Source organism: Leptonychotes weddellii, chromosome 3 (assembly GCF_054177405.1).
Source record: "Leptonychotes weddellii isolate Sample4059 chromosome 3, ASM5417740v2, whole genome shotgun sequence".
Classification (NCBI taxonomy): Eukaryota; Metazoa; Chordata; class Mammalia; order Carnivora; family Phocidae; genus Leptonychotes; species Leptonychotes weddellii.
The window spans coordinates 142,167,974-142,193,215 of NC_138371.1; the positions used below are offsets into that span (position 1 = coordinate 142,167,974).

A 25,242-nucleotide genomic window follows, 5' to 3' on the forward strand; every position below is an offset into this window, starting at 1 on the left:
GAGTCCATAGTCTCTCATGGTTCCTCTCCCCCTCCGATTTCCGCCCCTCTTCACTTTTCCCTTCCTGCTATCTTCTTTTTTTTTTTTTTTAACATATAATGTATTATTCATTTCAGAGGTACAGGTCTGTGATTCAACAGTCTTACACAATTCACAGCGCTCACCATAGCACATACCCTCCCCAATGTCTATCACCCAGCCACCCCATCCCTCCCACCCCCCACCACTCCAGCAACCCTCAGTTTGTTTCCTGAGATTAAGAATTCCTCATATCAGTGAGATCATATGATACATGTCTTTCTCTGATTGACTTATTTAAACTTTTCTCAAAGTTTTATTTTCTATTTAGAGGTAGCACATATATTTTGTGAGATTTATTGCTAGGTATTTTTTTCAACTTTTTAATGGCAACTTTTATACATTAATTTTGTTATTATTGCTTGCATGTAGAAAATATAATTAATTTCATATATTGACTTACTATATAGCAACCTTATTAATTCACTTTTTAATTCAAATAGTTTCTAATTACACTGTGGTTAGATTATCACTAGATATTTATTATGTAAGCTTGAATACTGACAGTTTTATTCATTCCTTTCTAATTATGAATTTTCTTTCCTTTTATTGCTTTATCACTGGGTAGTTATTCTTTTAAAATGTTGAGTAAAAGTGGTATTAGCAGTCACTTTTTTCTGTAGTGAAAATCTCAAAACAATATATTTCAATATTTGACTATTTTTCTATTAATTTCTCTTCCAAGTTTGGTGAGTTTTTATTATGGTGTTGGATTTTATCATCTTTGTATTTATTCAGAAGTTTATTTATTTTATAACTATATTGAGTTACGTTGGTTAGTTGTTCTATACTAAACCAAACTTGTGTTTCTGGAATAAACACAAAGTGGTTGAAATATATTATCATTTTCATTATACCTAAGTTTGATTTGCTAATATTTCTTTTGGATATTTGTATCTATGCTCATGAGTTTAGCCACCTCTTTTGTTTCTCCTGTTTTTTCTTGCATAATATGTATAAGGTTTTATTTTTCTATAAATTTATTCATTCTAGCTAAAAGTTCAAATAATGGCATAAATATTCAAATACTCTCTTTTTAGTCACATGATAGTGATGTCCACTTATATTTCTGATATAGGTAATTTTTATCTTTTTCCTTGACAATCTGGCAACTAGCTTCTAAATTTTATTCCAATTATTTTTAGAGAAACAAATTAGACTTCTTTTTAATCCTATTTCATGTTTGTTTTATATTTAATTAATACATTTCAATCATTATTTCACTTCTATTTTGGTAGGGTTTTTGGTCTAGTTTTTATAACTTGAAATTGAAACTTAAATCTTAGCTTTTCAGCTCTTTTAACTTGTTAAGTACATGTGCTTAAGTCTATAAATTTCTCTTTAAGAATTTCTTTAGAAATGCTGAAACTTAGTACCCCATGTTACATGTCACAGGAGTGTCTTAGTCTCTTGGCGACTTTTGATACATGCAGTATTCTCTTAATGTGAGCTTTTCCAATAACTCAAACAGTGTTGCCTAAATTGCTTGGTTCTTTAATGATTTTCATTGTGCAGTATAAACAAAGTTTAAGGACGTACATTCCTACTAAGATCTTGATAAGAGTCTAGGAATATTGGGAAACATCTTTTAATGACAGTATGAATCTGTATCTTTTTTTTTTCTATAGACTTGCAACGAGACTGGAAATACCAAGTGTAGTGTGAGCATCTGGAAAAACCTTTAGTAAAAGGAACATTATTTTTAGAAAGGGATTTCTTTAGGTACATCCCACAAAATTTGATATATATTTTCATTTCACTCAGTTCAAATTATTTTCTAATTGGAGTCACATGTTGTTTCAAAGTATATCACTGAAATTTCAAACAGTTGAACATGGGGCACCTGGCTGGCTCAATTGGTAGAGCAAGCAACTCTTGATCTTGGGGTGGTGAGTCCAAGCCCCACACTGGGCATAGAGCTTACCTTAAAAACAAAAACACAAAACGAACAGCTGAGCATGTAAAAATTTATCTTTTCTGTTATTTATTTCCAGTTTAATTCCATGTTGGCCAGAGAAAATGCCCTATGAGATTTCAAGCTTTTGAAAATTGTTGAGGCTTACTTTATGACCCAGAACACAGTAAGTTTTGGTAAATATTTCATGTATTACTACAATTATTACTTATAAAGGTAATCACTATAGCACTACAATTATTTAGATATTTTTTCAGAAAGTTGTATATAATAAACTAGAATATGGAGAGAAAACTATCTCCATTTGAAACAATTTAATTCTAGGAATTCTCATAGAAGCAAGTCAGTTTAATTAAACATACATATAAGGAAATCAATCATTTTCCCAATAACTTACTTTACTCATGGACTCAGTTTTTGCACCAACACAGATCTGAATGGCTCATCTGCTTCCAGGGGCATAGCCATAGAGTCCCTAGAAATTATTAATTCTTTATTGTGATCCGTAGGCCCTGGTGGCTTTTGGTGCTCCTGTTTCCACCTACCAAGAGGCCCACAATGGCAGCGCCTTCTAGCAAAGGGAGGTGGGTACAGTGCACACCTGCAGGACTGGCTCCACTAAAGGCAGAGAAAGGAGTCAGATTACATGACGCCATTAACTGCCCCAAAGAAAAGGGTAAAAGGAGATGAGCATTTTATATTATTTGCCAAGTGATTTACTAAACAGATTGAAGAGTTAACTGATGACAAGTAAAGTTGTAAGATGAGGATAAAATGTGTGTATGTGTTTGTATGTGTATGCATATATGTATGTATATACATACATGAATTCAGGATGGAAAATTACTTTTAAAATGTAAGCACAATTGTGCTCATTGTTACTTTGGTGGCCCCTAATAAACCACACTTCTTAGTGTCATACCTTTGAGTAGTACACTCTCACCTTGCTGTGACCAACATTGGCCTGTGTGACTTTAACAAGTGTGATGCAAGCAGAGGCCTGACAATTCATTGTATTGGATATTTACCCTCTTGAGCCCCCTTCTTTTGGACTCTCTTGTCTTGGAATCCCAGCCACCGTATGGTGGAAAGTCCAGCCCAAGAGGAACTATGGTTCTCTGGTTGAAGCATCAACTGAACTCTCAGATGAGAGGCAGCCCTAATTCCTAGCTCTGCCAGAGAAGGACTGTGAACATTAAAGCCTTGTTGAGGCCCAGATGATGGTAGCGTCAGCCAGTATCATGTGGAGGAGAAAAGTAGCCCAAACTGAACCCAGTCAACACATAATCATGAAAGATTTCAATCATAAAAGAAACAATTATAAAGTTATTTTAAGCCACTAAGATTTTAGAATTGTTAGAAATAATCAAAACAATAACAAATATTTTCATGAAGTGTATATCTGCCTTAAATATAAAAATATCTGCATTTAAAGAAAATATTGAAAAATATTTATACATGTGTATTAACCATATGACATACATATGGTTAGTAGCAACTATATCTAAAGTTTATAAAACTAAAAGAACTGTTTGAGTATTGTTGATCCAACCCTGTGTGCAAAAAAAAAAAAAAAAGAAAAGAAAGGAAAGCCACAAGTCCTGGTAGAATTTAAGATCAGAAGCCACAATCCATTAGACCATGTACATTAATCCATCCATTGATATATTTAGATGGTGTATTTAAGCATTCGTTGTATGCTCTACTCCTGACACACAGAGCCTGAATGTACAGTTGAAGAAAGGAACAAAGAAATAGACTGATTTTTTTTCTGTAATTTAACCTTTACTAGTAAATATATCTTAAAACATTGAAAAAGAGGGTGCCTGGGTTGCTTAGCTGGTTAAGTGACTGCCTTCGGCTCAGGTCATGATCCTGGAGTCCCGGGATGGAGTCCCGCATCGGGCTCCCTGCTCAGCTGGGAGTCTGCTTCTCCCTCTCCTGCCCCCCACTCTCCTGTGCATGCTCTCTCTCTCTCTCATTCTCTCTCTCAAATATAAAATCTTAAAAAAAAAAAACATTGAAAAAGAATCAAATGTAGACATCAATTTACATAAATGAATTTTAATGAGTTACTGATAAAATTGCTTTTCTTTTATGATTTTTTCTCCTGATTTTCTATGTCCTCAACAAACTACTTTTAAATTAAAAAAGTGAAAACTTCATGGGACGCCTGGGTGGCTTAGTCGGTTAAGCATCCAACTCTTGATTTCGGCTCAGGTCCTGATCTCAAGGTCTTGGGATCGAGCCCAGTGTCAGGCTCCAAGCTCTCCGGGGAGTCTGCTTGAGATTCTTTCCCTCTCCCTCTGTCTGTCCCTCCCCTGATTGTGTGTGTGTATATATGCACTCTCTCACTCTCTCTCAAATAAATAAATCTTTAGGGAAAAAAAAAGAAGAAAAGAAAACTTCAGAATGGTTTAACTATCAGGCTGCAACCATCCAAGACAAGATTTCTTAGTTCAAATTCAGTCTCAACATGCAAATTATTCTCTGATCAGTATAGATTCCTCTCACTGGATCTTCCACACGTTGTGTAAGGACATGTTCCCTGCTCTGATTTAGTTGCAGCAGTCCCATTAGTTAGGGTCACAAGACAGGTGAAATGGTTTTGAGTCAACTATCAATTTCAACCACATGACAGAGGGGGAAAAGTCAGCACAACGTAGAGGAAAAAAATCATTCTCAATATTGTTTGTGTGTTTGTGACTCTCACATTATGTGCTTAATTTTTACTTTTAAGATAGATTTTTTAAACATATCTATTGATATTCTCCCAATCTTCCTTGGTACTTCTCTTAAATATATAATGAGCACAGAAACATTGGGAAAGAAGATGGGGTAACTAGATTTCTGCTCCCCTTTCCAATATCCCTTGTGTATATATACAAAAATGTTTTAAAAAGTTAATTTGATTTCAGTTTAATTTAACTTCTCTATGAAAGCATGTGAAAAATCCTATTTTGACTTAAATCATATTTATTGCATCCTCTCTTCAAGGTTGAGGAGAGGAGAAACAAATTGCTGACAGAACCAGGGAAAGCAAGGCTAAGCCACACAGCTCTTTGATTCCTCAGATGTAGTTTCCTCAGCAGAGCTTCAAAAATTATTTAAATTATTGTCAATCAATAGAACATGGAGCATACCCAGGAGATCTGAATGCTAGTAAAAACTCACTTTTTTTTTTTTTTTTAAGATTTTATTTATTTATTTGAGAGAGAGACTGAGATAGAGAGAGAGCATGAGAGGGGGGAGGGTCAGAGAGAGAAGCAGACTCCCTGCTGAGCAGGGAGCCCGACGTGGGACTCGATCCCGGGACTCCAGGATCATGACCTGAGCCGAAGGCAGTCGCTTAACCAACTGAGCCACCCAGGCACCCTAAAAACTCACTTTTAAAAATAAATACTTTTTAACAGTTCAGAACTAAGGAGCAATCGATTATATAATCACTTTCTCTACTAATATAACAGAAAACTGTTATCCGCCGTGTGAGTCCAAATTGTGTATTAAATAGCCTCTCACAACATGAAAATGAATTTTGCAATTTGACAACCAGGGTTGATATCCTTCCATCTATACGGGACATAATGTTTCATCTATTCATGTGCATCTACCTTTCCACAGAATTATTGTTCTTCTTCCTGCAAAGCATGCAGATGAATAACCATGATGCCATCCTGCCAGGTAGTAGTACAAGGACAGCAGATTTTTCTGTTATCCCATCTCTAGCTGACCACTTCGAAGATGCCACTCGCCTCATAAGCCACTGAGGCAAATATCTAATCACACATCTAATTTAGTTTAGCTCTGGTGTTAGTTAATAGTTTTTGCATCCATTTGTAAAGCAGGGCTCCTACACACAGAGGCTGTCAGGATTTCCATCTTCTGTATATGTGTCTAAAAGAAATTTGAACATAATTTGTTATCAAAAAAATAGCAAAGATTCTATGTGCCCAATAAGAGAAAAATAACATTAACAGCAAACTAGTTAGTCTTTTCATGCTACACTCATTTGGGGGCTTACTGCTAACAGTAAGATCTTAGGAGGAAGAAGAAAGTGTCTTACTAAAAAGTTCAAAAGCCCCTATCTAACATTTTAACTTTAAACAGTTCGAGTAATTACGGTCTTGTAGAAAATTTAGGATCTCACATGTATCAAAATATGAGTTAAGGTATTAATATGCTATATAAGGCCTAGGATAAGTGCCCATAATTTAAATAAAAGTCTCTTCTTGATCATCTGTTTTCACTATTTAGAACTGCTACAACTCTTGGGTTATTCTAAACCAAAAAGATGAACTAAGAAGAGAAATGAAAGAACCCAAAATTCTATTCTTATGTATTAATCTTTATGGTAACTTTAAAAAATTGTTTAGTGAAATAAATAATGTATTTATCCCTGTATGTCTGACAGCAAATCTTAACTTTTATTCATTTTTATCAAGATCTAAAGATGATAAAAATTTTGAACCATATCTTGACAGAAAAATTAGATATTCTTATTTTAGATAACTTCTTCTGATATGACCAGTGTGTGGATTTTGGTAAACTTTGAACAAAAGTTTTATATTTAAGTAAGATATAAAAAATTTTACAAATGGTTATTTCTTAATAATGTTTGGATTAGAGGGTGCCTGGGTGGCTCAGTTGGTTAAGCGACTGCCTTCGGCTCAGGTCATGATCCTGGAGTCCCGGGATCGAGTCCCACATCGGGCTCCTTGCTCAGCAGGGGGTCTGCTTATCCCTCTGACCCTCCCCCCTCTCATGTGCTCTCTCTCTCTCATTCTCTCTCTCAAATAAATAAATAAAATCTTTAAAAAAAAATAATCTTTGGATTAGATATAAAGATATAATTTTCAATTAATATCTGAAAAGTTGCTTAATATTTTAGGCCCTATCAAAAATTTTGCCTACCCAATAAATGCCTAAAATATATGTATGTAAAGCATTATTACTCAGTCTATAATGATGGAAATGGGCATTCAAAGGGAAATAGAAAAATAAACAAAAATTTATGTCTTTCGAACCAGAGAGGGAGATAAACCGCAAGAGACTGACTCTTAATCTCAGGAAACAAACTGAGGGTTGCTGGAGTGGAGGGGAGTGGAAGGGATGGGGTGACTTGGTGATGGACATTAGGGAGGATATGTGCTATGGTGAGACTGTGTAAGACTGTTGAATCACAGACCTGTACCCCTGAAACAAATAATACATTATATGTTAATCAAATCAATTGTGTAAGACTGTTGAATCACAGACCTGTACCCCTGAAACAAATAATACATTATATGTTAATCAAATCAAATCAAATCTGTCTTTCCATCAGTCCATTCATCCATCCATTCTTCTATCCTTTCATGCATCCCTATCTTTCTTTCTATCTATTAATCTATTTAACTCCCTATGTACAGTGTATTTCCAGATGCCTTCCCTTGTGAGAAATTTGAGGCCTGTTTTTCTACCTGATATCATTAAATGCTTGGTGAGGATTTACTTTGTGCCAAGAATTGTGCCAAGTGGAAGAGTATAAGAGTGAACAAGCTAATCTAGATCATCACCAGCACATGGATCCTAGCTATGTTGAAAAATTTTAAATAATTTTTCATCATAATATTGATAATTGTTACAAAGGAAAACTCCATTGTGCTTTCAGGTCAAATCTGCATTATGAAAAGATCTCTCTGGCTGCTCTATGGAGAGTAAATTGGAGGAAACAAGAGTGGATATCACAAAAGCATATTTAGAAGGCTCCTATTATCTTGATATCCCTCTCCTGCAGGCCTTTTTACTGGGATGCAAATTTGAGGGCAAAGGTGGTCCTGATCTATTATTAGCCAGCAGTGGTACTGATGCCTTTGAGCATATTTTCTGATCCACGGCCCGGTTTTCTGTTTTATTTGTGATCTTAAAGTTCTAATTATTTATCTGTCTCTTTCTTCTAATAAGTTTTAAGCTCGAGTTAGCACAGTGAAAAATATATGCAAAACAATATTTGTAGAATAAGTAAAATAGATAAATGTGCTTTGTCTAATGGATTGCACCTTCTGGACACTGATTTTGTCCACTAAGATGCTCTTATTAGAGTGAGGCTTGGCTGCAAATCTACTATTCACTATTCCAACAACTATTCTAAACTTCCTATTCTTGCTTAGTCCTTGCCATTGCTCCTGCTCTGATTTGAGGGGCCAGTATTCTTTGTGTTCAAGACAGCCTGATCCTTTACAACTTGTGATGTCTTACATAACTGTACTTTAATAGCACTATTATATAATACCTTTAGGTTTCCGTAAGAAATCATTGTCAGGGCGCCTGGGTGGCTCAGTTGGTTAGGTGACTGCCTTCAGCTCAGGTCATGATCCCAGGGTCCTGGGATCGAGTCCCGCATTGGGCTCCCTGCTCTGCGGGGAGCCTGCTTCTCCCTCTCCCACTCCCCCTGCTTGTGTTCCCTCTCTCGCTGTGTCTCTCTCTGTCAAATAAATAAATAAAATCTTAAAAAAAAAAGACTAGAATTTAAAAAAAAAAAAGAAATCATTGTCATACAAAATTTGTTCTATCCATCTGTAATACATAGCATTGTACACTACTTCTTATTATTCCCAATGGTTTGTTTTCCTATGGTTATATACTAAAAAACAGTCTTTATGTTATATGTGTAAAATAATTCTACAGAGTACTATTATGTACTTTGATTTATTGATGATTTACATGTGAAATTGTCAATATAGAATATATGTTATAGAAACCTCAAAAATGCTATTAATCTGACACATAATATGAGCTGGGATAAGAATCATGATAATGCTACATGCTTCTGCATTACTTAAGCTGCTCATACCCACTGTACTCCTATAACTTAAAATAGCTGCACTTATTTAAGTCTAATTTTAGACTGAATAATTTATGCCTCTGTTCACCAACAACACTGTAATACATTATACAGTAATGTTAGAAGAGAATAAATGAAATATTTCATTAGTAATGTTTATATAAGATATATAGGAAAGTATATATAGGAGCCACATCATGTTAATCTCTCTTGCTATTTTTCCCAAGAATTTAGCAGAGGAAAATGTGAATGAGCTGTTGGTCTATAAGCAGTATTTTTTAAATAAATGATTGCATGTTTGTATATATAAAAGCATACATCTATTTATTTGGACTCTGACCACTGTCCACACTATAACACCTGTAATTCCTAATTTCACTGGACAAGAGAATGTTGAAGTGAAACTGTATTGAGCGTAATGCTTTCCTCTGTGCATAGATACCCATATATCTACAGTTCATTTCACACAGTAGCAATAACATTAAACATGTTTTATTCAAGAAGTGGTTTAAGTTTGAACAGAGAACAGAGTCTGTTTACTAAAAGCTATGTTTTGCCAATGGCCTTATTTTCAGTAAAAATCATCTCCTATCCTTAGAACAATATAAAAGATAGAGCACCTTTCTGCCACTGACTGTGCCACTTGCAAGCATGAATATAATGGATGTGGTTTCTTAATGTTAAGAGGAAAATTTTTATGGTCATCACTGCGATCCACCAAATATCTCTTGTTCTTATCCCACGTAGAAGTTCTCCCACACTCATGAAATTTTCTGTGGCCATATGACTGGTTTATCAAAGTATGAAGAAAAGAGAATTATATTACTGGCATGCAGAATCTTTAGGAATCAGTGAACAGTGTATACATTTCCCATTTGACACCAGCAGTGTTTATATGGTAGCTTATACGCCATTCTTATATGCATAGCTTATATGCAATGATATCATGGATCTGTTATGGACATGTAATGTTAGTAAGAAAAAAAATTATGGTATTAAGTCACAGAGAATTTTGAAGTTATTCATTACAGTAGAATTACTTATCCTATCCCAGTTGATAAAACAGCTGACCTCAGTATTCCCTAGTCCTACTGCCCCATATATCAGCATATATCCTTAAGTAATAAGAAGTATCATCTTCAGGTTCACTAACTCTGATCCTTACTGCACACAATATAATAGTTCTAAGTGAGGTACAGCCCTTAAAGAGAATTTAGCTATAACCATGCCAGGAAGTGTTTGGGTTGTTGGACCAAACCTGAAGCCAAGGTGGCTTTCTACTCCAGACCTTTGTGCACTTGGCCATTTTTAGGAAGAATTACAAGAGGACCAGGATTATAGAAAATAGACTTCTAATAAGTCTGTCTTCCATTAAGAAAGGTATGACACAAAACAAAGTCCATAATTCGCCTTTGAGAGTTTGAAGGGGGTAGTAGAACAAGATAGGATGAATAGAACAATAAAATATCCAATTTTTAAAAAGAAAATTAACAAACATTCATAAATAGATTACTTAAAGCTTTTTTAAAGGATCTCTTAAAATATCACTTCAAATTCTTGTGAAAAAAAATTATAGGGCTTTAAATATTAGTAGAAGAAAGAAAGGAAAAAAGGAAGGAAAGAGGGAAGGAAATAGGAAAGAGGGGAGGAGGGAGAAAGGAAGGAAAAAATATAAGAAAGAATGAAAGTAAGGCCAGAAATAAACCCACGATTATATGGTCAGTTAATCTTTGACAAAAGAAGCAAGAATATGCATTGGGAAAAGGACAGTGTCTTCCACAAACGCTGTTGAGAAAACCAGACAGCTACATGCAAAAGAATGAAACTGGACCACTTTCTTACACCAGACACAAAAATAAACTCAAAATGGATTAAGGATCTAAATGTGAGACCTAGAACCATAAAAATCCTAGAAGAGAACATGGGCAGTGATTTCTCTGACATTGATTTTAGCGACATTTTTCTAGTTATGTCTCCTAGGGCAAGGGAAACAAAAGCAAAGATAAACTATTGGGACTACATCAAAATAAAAAGCTTCTGCACAGCAAAGGAAACCATCAAAACTAAAAGACCTACTGAATGGGAGAAAATGTTTGCAAATTACATATCTGATAAAGGGTTAGTATCCAAAATATATAAAGACCTTAAAATACTCAATGCACACACACACAAAATCCAATTAAAAAATGGGCAGAAGACATGAACAGACATTTCTCCAAAGACAACCTACAGATGGACAACAGACATGAAAGGATGTTCAACATTACTCATCCTCGGGGAAATGTAAATCAAAGCCACAATGGGATATCACCTTCACACCTGTCAGAATGGCTAAAATCAAACACAAGAAACAATAAGTGTTGGCGAAGATGTGGAAAAAAACAGAACTACCATATGATCCAGTAATCACACTAGTGGGTATTTACCCAAATAATACAAAAACACTAATTCGGAAGGATGTATGCATCCCTATGTTTATTGTAGCATTATTTACAATAGCCAAATTATGCAAGCAGCCCAAGTGTCCATTGATAGACAAATGAATAAAGACGATATGGTGTATATATATACACAATGGAATATTATTCGGCCATAAAAAGGATGAAATTTTGCCATTTGCAGCAACATGGATGGAGCTAGAGAATATAATGCTAAGTGAAATAAGCCAGAGAACAGTACCATATGACTTCACTCATATGTGGAATTTAAGAAACAAAGGGGGAAAAAGAGGCAAATGAAAAAAAAAAAAAAACTCAACTATAGAGAACAAATAGATAGTTATCAAGGGAAACGGGTGAAATAAGAGAAGAGGATTAAGAGTATACTTATCCTGGGGCACCTGGGTGGCTCAGTTAGTTAAGTGGCCCACTCTTGATTTTGGCTCAAGTTATCATCTCACGGTTGTGAGATCCAGCCCTGTGTCAGGCTCCATGCTGGGAGTGGAGCCTACTTAGATTCTCTCTGTCCCTCTGTCCCTCTCCCCTCCCCTTATCTAAAAGAAGAAAAAAGACTATACTTTTTTGTAAAGATTTTTATTTATTATTTATTTGGCGGGGGGCAAGAGAGCACAAACAGAGGGAGCAGCAGCGGCACAGGGAGTGGGAGAGAGAGAAGCAGGCTCCCCGCTGAGCAGGGAGCCTGCTGTGGGGCTCGATCCCAGGACCCTGGGATCATGACCAGAGCTGAAGGCAAACGCTTAACAGACTGAGCCACAATGGTGCCCCAAGAGTACATTTTTCTTGATGAGCACTGAGTAATATATGGAATTGTTGAATCACTATATCATATACCTGAAACTAATATAACACTGCCTGTTAACTATGTTGAAATTAAAATTAAAAAAAAAAAAAGAATGAAAGTGTTGTGCATGTGTATATGGGGGGGTGGATAAAGAGACAGAGATTTAAAAAGCAGAATTTACCCTTCCTAAATTATGCAGTTTTTATAATCACTTGAATTAGGCATCAGTATAATTTACATTATTTCTCTCGTTATAACTGTGACTTTGGATCTTACCTTTCTACATAATCTAGTAACCGGGAACAGTGATTTGAAGCAGGAGCATCATGACCTCCTACTGCATAGAGAAAACCATCACACGTGGCCACTCCAACACCCCCTCTCCGCTTACACATTGGAGCACACACATTCCACTTATTTGTATGAGGATCATAATATTCCATTGAACTCAAACAGGAACTTCCATCACGACCTCCGACTGAATATAATCTAAAAACACAATCAGAAAAACAGGATTTAATACTACAGTCTGAATGACAAAACGTAGAAAAGAAGTCCTTTAAAAATAAATTTTCTATCACCATATGAGTCTCACATGTATTTTAATAAGATTAGATGTTGTAGATTTTTGCTTTACCGGTAGACATTATGATTAATATATTGGTAAATAGAAACTGAAAAGTATAGTATTAAGTTGAAGTAAATGCATAGGAAGACCTTATTATTTAGTATATAAAATCATGCAGGTCTTAGATTTGCAAATGCATGCTCTAATATAATGTAGTAACTCTAAAATATGATGTTTAAACTGATTTCATCCTAGAGACTTTTTTTTTTTTTTTAAAGCTGTTTATGTTTCTTTTAACGCCTGGCATGATAAAATGTTTCTGACCGCCCAAGTGTGCTCTTTATGGTTGTAATGCCTCTTTGTCTGGTTAACTCACAGTTGTCTGCCAGATCTCAGTCTTCAGTAGGTTGAAATTAACCGAGAGGAACATTGTAAAGGATAAGTATTGGACAGTTTAACTTGCAGAAGCACCCAGAAATGAAACCAAGAAGTTTTTATCATCCTAAACACTTCATGAAATCTGAGCCTCGTTTATTTCTGTGAAGATCTAACTTAAAAGAAGTATGCTATAATCATGAGGTATTATTAAAATGTAAATATTTTTTGCAGAAATTTTACTTATTGAGTAAGTATCTTTGCACAAGGCATCTTGCACAGTCCCTGGTACATAATTTATATGTAAGAAAAGTATCGTCTCTTTTTTCCTATCATTTAAAGGGAATTTTTGACTTCAAGCTTCTCTTTTATTTATACATATTACGCTGATAAAGTACAGTGTTGATTTATCTGAACCCAGCATTGCTAATAGAGTATGTATCACATACTTTCTTTTTCTGAAATTATTTAAAATGCTAACATACAAATATATAGCTAGATGGATATAGAAACTAATGATAATTAAGCATATTGCTTACATTTTAGAAGTTAAATATTGAGCCTATTAGTATAGCCTTTTATTTGGAAATTAAATATTCCTGCAAAGTTCACAAGTTACAACATCAATGACTTCTTTAATATAATTATGTATATTACAAACCACTACTCATTTCATCTCTTTCTTCTGTGTGAACCCTCCATTAATAAAATCCAGTAACAGGGATTCTACAAAAAAAGAAATTTATATAATGCCTTGATAAAAATGACATAATATTTGACAATCCCTTTTGTAACATAAATGTTTGATGTATGGTAGCTATTATTTTATGAATTACTTATGAAAGTCTAGGCTGTGTTATCAGTAGATTCTTTCATTTGGTACATATCCCTATATAGTACTATATAGTCTACAGAGGAACAATGAAATTGCTGTAATTTTAATATATTGACTAATACTAACGCAAAATTATTTGACAAGAGTAAATTCACTGAATTTTCCCTCAAAAACGAGCTTTGAAAAATAAATGAGAAAATTTTAGTTTGTGTAAAAGTTAGTAGTGTCCTTTTGGACTGCTTTCTGAATCCACTGTTAAAACTACTAGATGTATTTTAATACTTGAAAGATTTTGAAAATTATGTACTTTACAAATATATGCTATCAGCTAACATTCTCTCTAACCCACTTATTTTAAAACATAAATTTGCTAAGTGACTAAGAATTAAAATGGAAAAATAAATAACGATTACTATAATTATTGTTAAAGTTCTAAAAATAACCAAGGGATAGAAACAATATACTCTCGAGCAGTTAGAATAAATGCTAGAATGTATGCATATAACCTCATGGACAATTATCTTCTCAGATCTCCCGTCATAAACTATTTGATCATAACTTACGTTGATTCCCTGCTTTGCTTCGCTACAGTGACAAATTAGATGTTGAGACTCTGAAGAGCAGAGAAGAATCTGATGCTAAACGTAAATGCACTGACAAGATAGGAGGTGGAAGCTGACAGTTTCACGGCAAGAAAGGAAACTGACATTTTAACTTGGAGTTGAAAGAGGAATGGAAATTTGTAAGATGAAGAAATAGGAGAAAAGCTTTACATGCAGGGAAAACATTATGCATAAAGCCAAGGGGCAAAAAGGTCACAGCAGGTGATAAATAAAGAGTGGCAGGTATGTCACACTGATGGAAGGGGGTTTGTGGAAGAGGGGAAAGGAGAGATGCAGCTGGTAGATGACAAAAGGAGGCTGAGAATGTAGGCCTTGATGCCATGCTGCAGAGCTGGGCTTTCACTCTGAGACAATGAGGAAAAGACAGAGAAATAACATTCTTAGGAATCATCAGGTTCATAGTTCAGTGTGCTGTGAATCAATCATACGAGATCAGAAAGATCCCTGATTTAAGCAAGCTCTTCTGAATTTTGCTGAGAAGGGCAAGAATTGGAGTCTTCCCTACTACTTTCCCTAACTTGTGTGTTTATTCAGCACACAGATAAATTTTGCCTAAAGTTTAGTGACCCGGTCTCGGTGTTTTGAGACCTACTTGTCAGGTGTCCATCTAAATGAGTGTCACATGTTTCATATTCTAGAAAATAAAATATAGCTGTTTAAGGAAACAAATCCTATACTAGTTAGGATATGGGTTCAAATGTGTTTAAAGGGGCTGTCATGAGACCCAGGCTGTTTTCCACTTTAAAGCATATCATCTGTAGAGTATGACACTTTGTCAAGAATTGTGAGGAATCTAAATTTTTTTTACTACTTGAAATCTAAGAAATTAGTGCATCATAGTTTTGTAGATGTTGGATAAAGACATAAGACTCCTAGGTCAGAGAACAATTGCTACAATTCACAGCAAACTAAGCACCATGAGCTTCAAGTTCACATTGGTTCTTGTTGTCCACCCTCCACCCCAAGGCCCAATAGGGGGATAGAGACTCAAGTAAATATTGCACATGCAGTGGACCTTGGCCTTTCTCACATCTGAGGAACATTAAGTTGAGGAAATGCTAGTTCTTTAAAGAAACCTGCCAACAAAACCACCCAAGTTTTGCTCTGATGGGAGACGTTATCTTTATTATTCTGGTCAAAGAACAAATCTGTTCTGTGCCCCCAAAGAAAGACACCATCTCTATCTTCCTTGCTGTTTGATTTACAAATATCCTTGCAGGCAGTATGAAAAGTTGGCAGTACTTCTTGCTTGGGAATTGCACATAAATGCTAAAATCCCATTGCAGAATTCTCTGCAAACACCCTTGTCCTGAAGGCCCAAGGTAACCCTAGCTACACAACCACAGTTCAAACAGTAGGACAAAGGAAAAGTGGAAGGAGTACACCCCCTCCCTTTAAGAATCTTTTTTTTTTTTTTTTTAGATTCCACAAATTAATAAACAAAAGGCAGAATCAAACCTAAAATACAGAGAACAAACTAAGGGTTGCCAGAAGGAAAGGGGGTGGGGGCAAAATTGGTGAAGGGGAATGGGACACACAGGCTTCCAGTTATGGAACAAGTCATGAGAATAAAAGGTACAGCATAGGAAATATAGTCAATGATACTGTAATAGCATTGTAAGGTGACAGCTATACTTGTGGTGAGCATAAGAAAACATGTAGAGAAATTAAATAATTACCTTCTATGCTGGAAACTAATGTAACATTGTATATCAACTATACTCCAATAATATTAAATAATTCATCTTTTAAAAAGTTGCATATCTCACTTCAGATATACCATTGGCCAAACTTAGTCAATGTCAATAAGTAATTGATAAGGTACTACAATACGTTGTTTTTATTTTAGATGGCCATATGCTTAGTTAACAGTGGGTATTTATCTTTCATAGACAAAGGAGTGAATAAGTATTAGGAGACAATTAGAAGTTTCTGACACAGAACTAGATCTTTTCTAACCCTGTGTGCCATTGTGCATTCTACCCTAGATACCTTTTTCCTGCATAGGCTAGGTACCTCTCATTCATCTCTCAACCAATTCAAGTGTATCTCTACTAGAAAGTCTTTTCTGATCCCATTTTGTCTTTTTTCCTAGAAAATTAACATTGTTTATAATCTGTATTCTAGATAAAGCTATTTAATATTTGTCGTACTTTATCAACAGTGCATACTTTGGGATGGCTGTAACCAAACTCAAGCCCATCTGCCCGATGCAGTAGCAAAGACCATCACTGAAACATGGAGTATGCAGCAAGGGAAGGGTTTATTCTAAAGGCAACCAAATGAGAAGACAAGAAGGCAAACCTCAAGTCCGCCCTTCTGAAGAAGTAGAGTAAGGGAAATTTAAAGGCAAATGAAAAAGATCTGGTTAAAAACGGCAGCTGAGAGTTGTACCATTAACTTTTTGTTTACTAGTTTTAATCCCCACTGTCTTTTGATCATTCCTTATTCTTGAGGGAATTGGGATGATGGCCACATTATATACTTCCTGCTGAAATGGAAGGAAGATTGGGGTTAGAGGAATGGGACATTTAGTTCAAGGTTGAAACTTAACATCCTGTATCACCAAAGTTTTTGTACTTTTGTTATCACTATATTTTATCTAGGGCCTTAGGGGAGATTTGTTGTAACCAAGTAGCTTGTTGTACTTATTGATTTCTTCAGACCAGTTCTCCTAAATAGTAGTTTCAGGTCCATCAGAGGCTTGCTAGTCCAAGCAGGGTTCTTTTCAATGTTCTCCTTGCTGATTGGGTATAGGGAACCTGTGAATTCTTCTCGTTTGAGTGTGATGAATCCGTGGCTTAATTCCCTGTAGTTTCACTGAAGAATGGGCAGTCAATAGTACCTCATTAGGTCCTGTCCAACAAGGTTGGAGCTGGTATTCTGGGTGCTCGCTCCTTTAGGTCTTTAATAACCCCAAGTCTCTAGGATTTGGGAGATATAAGGGCACATCTATGGGTACATCATCTTGCTATATTGAATGCACTTGATAGTATCCAATTTCCTAATGTAAGCCCCATCAGGGACTCCTAAGTCATGAACGAGTATAGAAAGAGCCTTCCATATAACATTTCATAGGGGCTTAATCCAAGCCTACTTCTAGGGGCTACTCTTACCCAAGAAGTGTTTCCCAAGTTCAGTCGGTTTCTTGGCATATCTTTGCCAGAAGTTCATTTTTTTTTTCCAGTTGGGTAGAGTCTCCAGAAAATGTGTAATTTCCATTGAATGCCCAAGGCATTGGGCACTGCTTGTGTGATTTTTGCCACCAATGCTGCTCCATTGTTGCTCTGAATTCTTAGCATCAATCCAGGCCTAGGAATGATTTTGCTTAAAACTGTTTTGACAACTTTGGGGGCCTTTTCTGAAGGTCATGGAAAGGCTTCAGACCAGGGGTCTACAAATATTAGCAAATACTAAAAACCACCTGTTGTTTATGGCATCATGATAAAATCTACCTGCCAGCCTTCTCCAGGTTTGGTGCCTCTAAGTTGTATACCCTTTTAGAGTTGGTGAGAACCCAGTCTTAGGATTGTTTTTACTGCAGTGTCACATTTTTGAAGACTTCTCTGAGGACTGGGATCCACAATATACTTCTGGATCCACTGAAGAATAGCATCTCACGCATAATGGATGCTTTGGTGAATATGGTTAATCATTTCTTCCAGAAGATGTCCTGGGATAAGGATTCATTATATTTCCAGCCGGTTTTAATGCCAGCTTGGTGTCCAAACCCCATTCCTTCGTTCTTCTGATGTCCTCTGAGGAATACTGGGGTTGTTTTTAGTTACATCTATGTCTGGTACTGAAAATCATTACAGAGAGTTTTGGAGTTTTTGTATGGACTGCCAACTTGGCAACTTGATCTGCCCAGCTATTCCCTTGGACAGTTGAACAGTATAATTTCTGGTGCCCTCAACAGTAGGCTATAGCTGCGTTCAGATCTTCATTGTCTTTGATCCATAAAACTGTCTCATCCATAAACATCTCAGTGTCTGGATTTTCCAATGGTAAATCCATCTAATTGGGATGGCTGGAATAAACTTATTCAGTTATCTGTGGGTCTCTGGTGATCTTTCTGAGCGGCTAGACAGCAATAGGCATGAAGATCATCTAAACACGGACCGTGTGGCAATTTTTCTCTGAAGTTTACCTCAAGTTGTTAGCTTCAGTTTCCAGGGCTTCAGGGAAAAAAAAGAGCAGTTTTAGTTCTTGGTGATTTCAAGTCAAGAGAATGAGAAAAAATTGGAAACATTAGTTTGGAGAGTCTTGTCAGATATTGGAGAAAACCAGAAGAATTCAGGGTCCAGTCCAGTTTTTCAGGCAAACAACAAACAAAGACAGCTAATCAGAGCTAGAATCTAATAGCCACAAAGGCATGTTACCGAAACATAATTTCTCTCTAAAATCACCCTCATTTCCAAAGATAGCCAAATTAAAACTAATTTGTTTGTAAAATAAGTCCAATTTTAACAAACTTGGCTTCATTATTTACATAAGCACAATAACAATAGTGATTGGCCATATAGGTTGTTTTTTCTTTTTTCTTTTTTATTTCTGAACTTATAACAGTCTCTCAAGGCTAAGAAGCCAAGCCAAATACTTGCCATCAGGCTTTGCCTGTAATACCTATAGATTTGGGTGAATTCCTCTCTTCTATAAGTCCCCAAAATATTCTGAGGTTCCTGTATATACCAGGAAGTAACCTTCTTTACTCCCCTAGTAAGGCTGCTAGGAGTCCTGTAAACAAAGAACCAGGACAATTTTTCCAAGGGGCTTCACTGACTCCATAAAGTCAACCTTAGCTCCTTAAAACTATCTGGTCATATTTGAGTCTATGAACATCTCCCTCAAATACAACTGTCCAGTCAAGCCTTGGTAAAATAACCAGTATTTCCAATTGTGTCCTGTCACAAGGAGACCAGGTTCTTATTAAACTTATGCAAATAAATACACTGTCATGAAAATATAAGAATACGCACTGAGAATTTTTGAATTCTGGAAGGATCTTAGGGAGAAAAACTTAAAGTTTTCATATTTGTTTACAAAGAGATATTTTCCAAATTTCTATATGTCATAGATAGCCTTAAGTCTGGAAGAGCAAACACTAGAGAACCAGCAATGTCCTAAACAAGTCTCTCAGAATGTAGCTTTCCCATTAGTTCTAGAAATTCTTGGTTTAGTTTTGTGATCTTAAAGGTAACAGAGACCTATATTTGTCATTAAGTGGAATTGACAAGGAAATTCTGTGACATACAGCACTTTAATAATTAAAATTGCAAGTGATGATAGTTAAACCAGAATGTATCAAAACCTTAGGGATTCTGTATAATTTCTGGAACAGTTATAACATTCAACCATATAATAAAACTTAAGAAGGATTATCATCACTTATCTGACAATGTTTCCCATGTAATTTGACATTCCAAAGAAATAAGCCTAATTAGTCCAAAATACTTCATTTAGAAGTTGAATTTTGGGAAGTTTGTGAACTACCAGGTGGTTTTAAAGCACATGCTTAAATAAGATTACAGATCATCACAAAATTTAACGATTATCTATTTAGCCAAGGTGGCAATAAGAGATTCCAAAGACAAATGCAGAGGGTTACATAGTTGTTAAAAGAAAAAACTTAGCTCTTTTAATATTGAGAAGATTCAACTTTAAGTAATCAAAGACTTAATAAAGACAAAAACATAGAAACTTATTTTTTTCTAGGCAGATTAAAAACCTTTGTTTATAGTTTAGACCAATAATCTAAGAAAACTTATTTTAACAGAAAAACCAAATTCCGATTTTATACTGGTATACCTCTGATATTAAAACTCCTTTATTTGAATAAGAGAAATTTTTTTTAAAAAGTATGCCATCCCCCCTTTATTCCTCCCTGTCATCTCCCATGTTGGTGTATACTTATTGAGACAAGGACATCCAGGGCACTGCATGGATCTGAGTTTTTGCACTAGATGCTGTGATGTCCTGACCAGAATCTCTATAAGGAATGAAGGACTCTCAGCTGTAGGAATGCTGCCAACAGTCCTCAGCTCTCAGAGGCCATCAGGGATCGCCTGGACTGAAGACAGCTGCTTTGCCAAGGGCATGCCCTCTGCCCAGGTGGTTGCATCCTAGGACTGTTATTAAAGTCCAGCCCTTTTGCCTGAACTTAGAATAGTTCTGAAGGGTAATCCAACTTTTGGAGCTCCTTGGAGAATTAGTTAAAGCTTCTGTTGATATTGTATCACTGCTCAACTTCTGCCCAATCTTGCTTTCTTACACTTCCTTCTCTTCCCTAATAAACTACTTTACATACTAATTTCCATAATCTCAGTCAATCTGGACCACATACAAAATTCCTTTCCAAAGATTCCCTTCTCACAAACCTTCTACAGCTCTCCTTTTTACATTCAGATTTTGTCCTTATCTTTAAATAACCAGTCTCATTTCCCTTGCCTACATGGTTGTTTCCCTTATTATTTCCAGTAGTTGATTACATTTATTAAAATTATTTACATCTGTTTATTCTTAGATTACCCATACAACTTCATGAGGCATTAGACAAAGTCCGAGTTTTTTTTTTTTTCTTTTCTGACAAATTTTGCAATGGAGATAACATGAACTTACTTGACTTTCAGTAAGCAGAGGCAGAATAAAAATTTCATATGTAATGCTGATAATTCTAAAGACGTGTCCATTTTAATTAGGACAACCTTAAATTAAGTTAGCTTTAATACTGAATATCTTCCCAGATCATGTGAGCTTGCAAAACAACAGTTTCAATCTTTGAGTTTTAGAATGCCCAATTTTTGTAAGTGCTTACCTTTAAATTGACTAACTAGAACTCTTTTACAAAATAATTTTAGCAAGGCCATCCGAAGTGGAGAAAATCTCTCACATTTACAACATACATGGAGACACATACAAGTATACTATAAAAACAGATGCAAACAACTTGTTAAAGACCCACTTTCCAAATATCTCCCTTTCCCCACACAAATATAATTGCAAGCTGGTATTACAATTTATGGATCCATTAGTTGGTCATTTTCCCCTGGAATTTAATAAATATTGTGACCAAGCAGTGTTGCAAAGAAAAAAAAAAAAGATTGGCCAGTTTTGGAGCAAACAACCCAAAGGGTTGCATGCGAGGATCAAGCTGTCATTCCTCATTCTCCAATGAGAACAAGGCTGTTTTTTACCATAAGCTGCAGCAATAAACAAACCAAACGAAGCCCAAAGTACCTCTGTGAGCACTGGTTCCTCCCTAAAAGTCAGAACTTCACCTGCTGAACCAAATGGCTTCCTAGACAGCCTTTTCCTAAGCAAGAAAAGAAGGTCAAGAGAACCAAAACCCCGTATTTGGAGGCAACCAAATGGGTGGAAGAATCTAAGCCAAACTAAAACAGGAGGAAGAAGTAAACTCACCTGCGGTTGCACAGGAAATACTCACCAAGAGATGTCTGTCCAAACTGAAACCCAAAAGCATATCCTTGCCACAGTAGGGATGGGGAGCCCCCCTCCCACCCCATGGTCCTTAGGACAGAGTCTAGGCTGCTGCTGAGACTTATGACCAGACTCCTGTTAGTGGCTGGGAACCTACAAACCAAGCAAAGAGCTCCTGCCTGGCTCACCAAATTTGTAACTGAACCCAAGTTCTTCTGCCTGATAGGCAGCAAAGACAGTCACCAAAACATGGCATATGCTGCAAAGCAAGGTTTCTATTCTAGAGGCAGCCAAACAAGGAGACAGGAAGGCGGGCCTCAAATCTACTCCTCTGAAGGATGTTAGGGAAATTTAAAGGCAAAAGAAAAAGTCTGGGTAAACACTGCTGCTGCTCTTAGTAGTATGCAGCTGAGAGGAGTTCCATTAACCCTTTGGTTACTGGTTTCATGGCTACAGAAAGTGCTTCCAACACCATCGTCTCCATATTTGAAAGGTTTTGCTGACGAAGTCTGTGATAGAAATATAATCTTCACTCACAATAGATTGTTACTCAGAAAGTATGTTCAGACATCCTTTCCCTTGCATAATAAAAATATAAGAATTCCACAACCCTCACTGGATAAAACCTTTGAAGCAACTCTCTGGATCCAGAACTCGGTTTGATTTTTTGTTTCTCAAGTTATGGAAATCTCTTTAATCTGATCCCAAGAGAATACCGCTGTCAGAATACTCCAGCATCTACTCTTCAGTGAACTTTTTTTTGAGAGGTTCTTGTTAGGGTATCTGACAGTATGGTAAGCAGAATTTCAATAAGCTTAAGGGGTGCTGGGTGGCTGAGTCTGTTAAGCGCCTGCCTTTGGCTGGGGTCATGATCCCAGGATCCTGGGATGGAGCCCTGCATCTGGCTCCCTGCTCAGTGGGGAGTCTGCTTCTCCCCCTGCTTGTGTTCTCTCTCTCTCTCTCTCTCACTTGCTCATTCTCTCTCTCAAATACATAAATAAAATCTAAAAAAAAAAAAAAAAAGAATTTCAGTAAGCTTACAACAGGTTGTATAATTGTTCTTGTTCCTGCTCGCTATGAAACATGGCAAATGTGTCTGAGAGTTGCTGACATTGTAACATGGCTGGTAAGCAAGGTTGTATGTGGAAATCTGATAGCAAACACCTATCTTTATTTATTAGAACATGCCAGTTTTTTCTAAAGAAACTTCTACTTGTAAATATGCACATTAATTTAGGTCAATTAACCACATTCCAAAACTTGGTCGGATTCAGTAACCTAACTCCTGGCAGAAATGGTCTCTACTACCTTCATCCCTCCATCCCATGTTTCCTTGCAAGCTCCCACTCTACACCTATTACAAGTCTGCATTTCCTTCCTTTGATGTTTCCAATTTTCCTCTAATATAATGTAAGCTCTCTGAGGGCAGGTTTGCTTTATTTTCTTTGCTATATCACCATGGCCAATACATGTTTATAGTTTGGGTGTGTGTATGTGTGTTTATTTTATTTTTTTTTTAAGTGAATCAAGTACTGGTTTCCAATTCTCGAGAAAGGGTGATTCATCTATGAAATCTGTCAAAGAAAAAGCACCTAAGTTCCCCTGAAATAAGATTTTGACAAATGGCAGAGAAAAGCATTAATCATGTGTCTTGGGGACACAAAAGAAGGAAAGATTAATTTTAAATGGGTGAAGTTAAAAAAAAGGTTTATGGAATGGTACAGATTAAACTAGGCTTCAGATGATGGAAAATAATATAAATGGTCTCATTTACCTTTTATTTAGGTAAAAGAAAATGTTAATGCATTTTTAATACTTCCTGGCATTATTGTTCTCAAGTGTAATAAACTGAATCCTTTTAGTATTGATCTTGCCACATGGAATTTAAGGCACATAGAGAACCAGAGTTGTGTTAGGCTGAAGTTGTGTCACTTTGGAGAGATTTCAGATGTATCCAAAGATCAGGTAAAAATCTGAGGAGAGAAACTAAGTGGACAGTGAGCAATGCATAGCTGCAAGTTATTAAGAAAAACACACACACACACACACAATGGAAAAGAAATGGAAGTAGAGAGATGAGTCTGTGAAAGGATAAAAGTGTGTGGACCATGTCCCCATGCTCCAGTAATCTGAGCAATTCGATATGGGCGGACATAGGGCAGCTGTATATATATATTTTTTTCCAGAAGAGAAATCACAGACTTCCAGAGCATGTTAGTACTCCCAAGTGAGACTCAGCAAACAAGCAGTTTTTTTTTTCTTATTCGTGACTCTAAGATAAAACAATTTTAATACAAATTGCTTATCATACAAAAACTTACACAATTTGGGTTTCCATATTTAAGAAAAAGAATACCAGAGTTTGAATAAAAAAATAGAAATAGGCTCTTTCTTGGAAGACACCTTGCAAATGACAGGCCCTGAGGCTTAACTTACTGTGCTAGATATTGGCACATACTGGAGAAAACAACACACATTGACTCCTCTTATGATTCTTCAAGCTGTATATACTTCAGGTTGCACAGAAATTTCAACTGCCCCATGAGTATTATTAACATGAGGTTTTGAATGCATAAGCAGACTCAGTTTAGCCAAGGTGAATCATGAAGCAAACCCCATTATTTCTGTCTGTTTTGCAAGTTCTCAAGGGTCTGTCGCATACATTTATTAAAATTCAGGCCTATTTGTGGAAGTGCTCAGACAGAATCAGTATCTGCTTTTTGAGCTAACTCAGGAAATAAAGAGAAGCAAAACTGAAAGACCTATTAGCTACAGAGTTGGAAAGAATCAAGCAAAGAGCAAAGAAAAAACAAAAAGAATCACTGGTAACAGATAGCTGGGGAGTCTGAGGTTTTATATGGCCAATCACCACACCCCAATGTCTACCCACTGTTTTGTTGGGTTTCTTTGATTTATCAAGTAAGTCTGCTGGCTGTCCTGGCATAAGATGACATATCTACCACTTAGCTTACTCTCTCTTATTGGAAGACTGAACCAAAATGTTTAATGAAATTGATACAACTTTGCCCTTGAATTTATCAGAATACACTCATTAATATTAAGTCAGGAACCAATTTCTTTTCTTTTTTTAAGACTTTATTTACTTATTTGAGAGAGAGAGAGAGCACGAGAGGAGGTGTGAGGCAGAGGGAGAGGGAGAAGCAGGCTCCCTGCAGAGGAGGGAGCCCAACGTGGGACTCGATCCCAGGACCCTGAGATCATGATCTGAGCCGAAGGCAGTTGCTTAACTGACTGAGCCACCCAGTTGCCCCAGGAATGAATTTCTTATTTTTCCACAACAAATGGTATCATAAAGAATCTAAACTTAAGAGGGCTGTTCACTGGCTT

General features: G+C 36.2%; 1 protein-coding gene across 1 annotated transcript in view; it reads right to left on the bottom strand.

Moving 5' to 3' along the window:
- The window catches only part of KLHL1 (kelch like family member 1), a 197,156-nt gene that overhangs the window by 13,452 nt on the left and 158,462 nt on the right, over positions 1-25,242 (bottom strand). Inside the window, exon 8 of the mRNA XM_081815511.1 lies at positions 12,333-12,545. Coding sequence (XP_081671637.1) covers positions 12,333-12,545 — 213 coding nt within the window. The remainder of the gene's footprint in view (positions 1-12,332; positions 12,546-25,242) is intronic.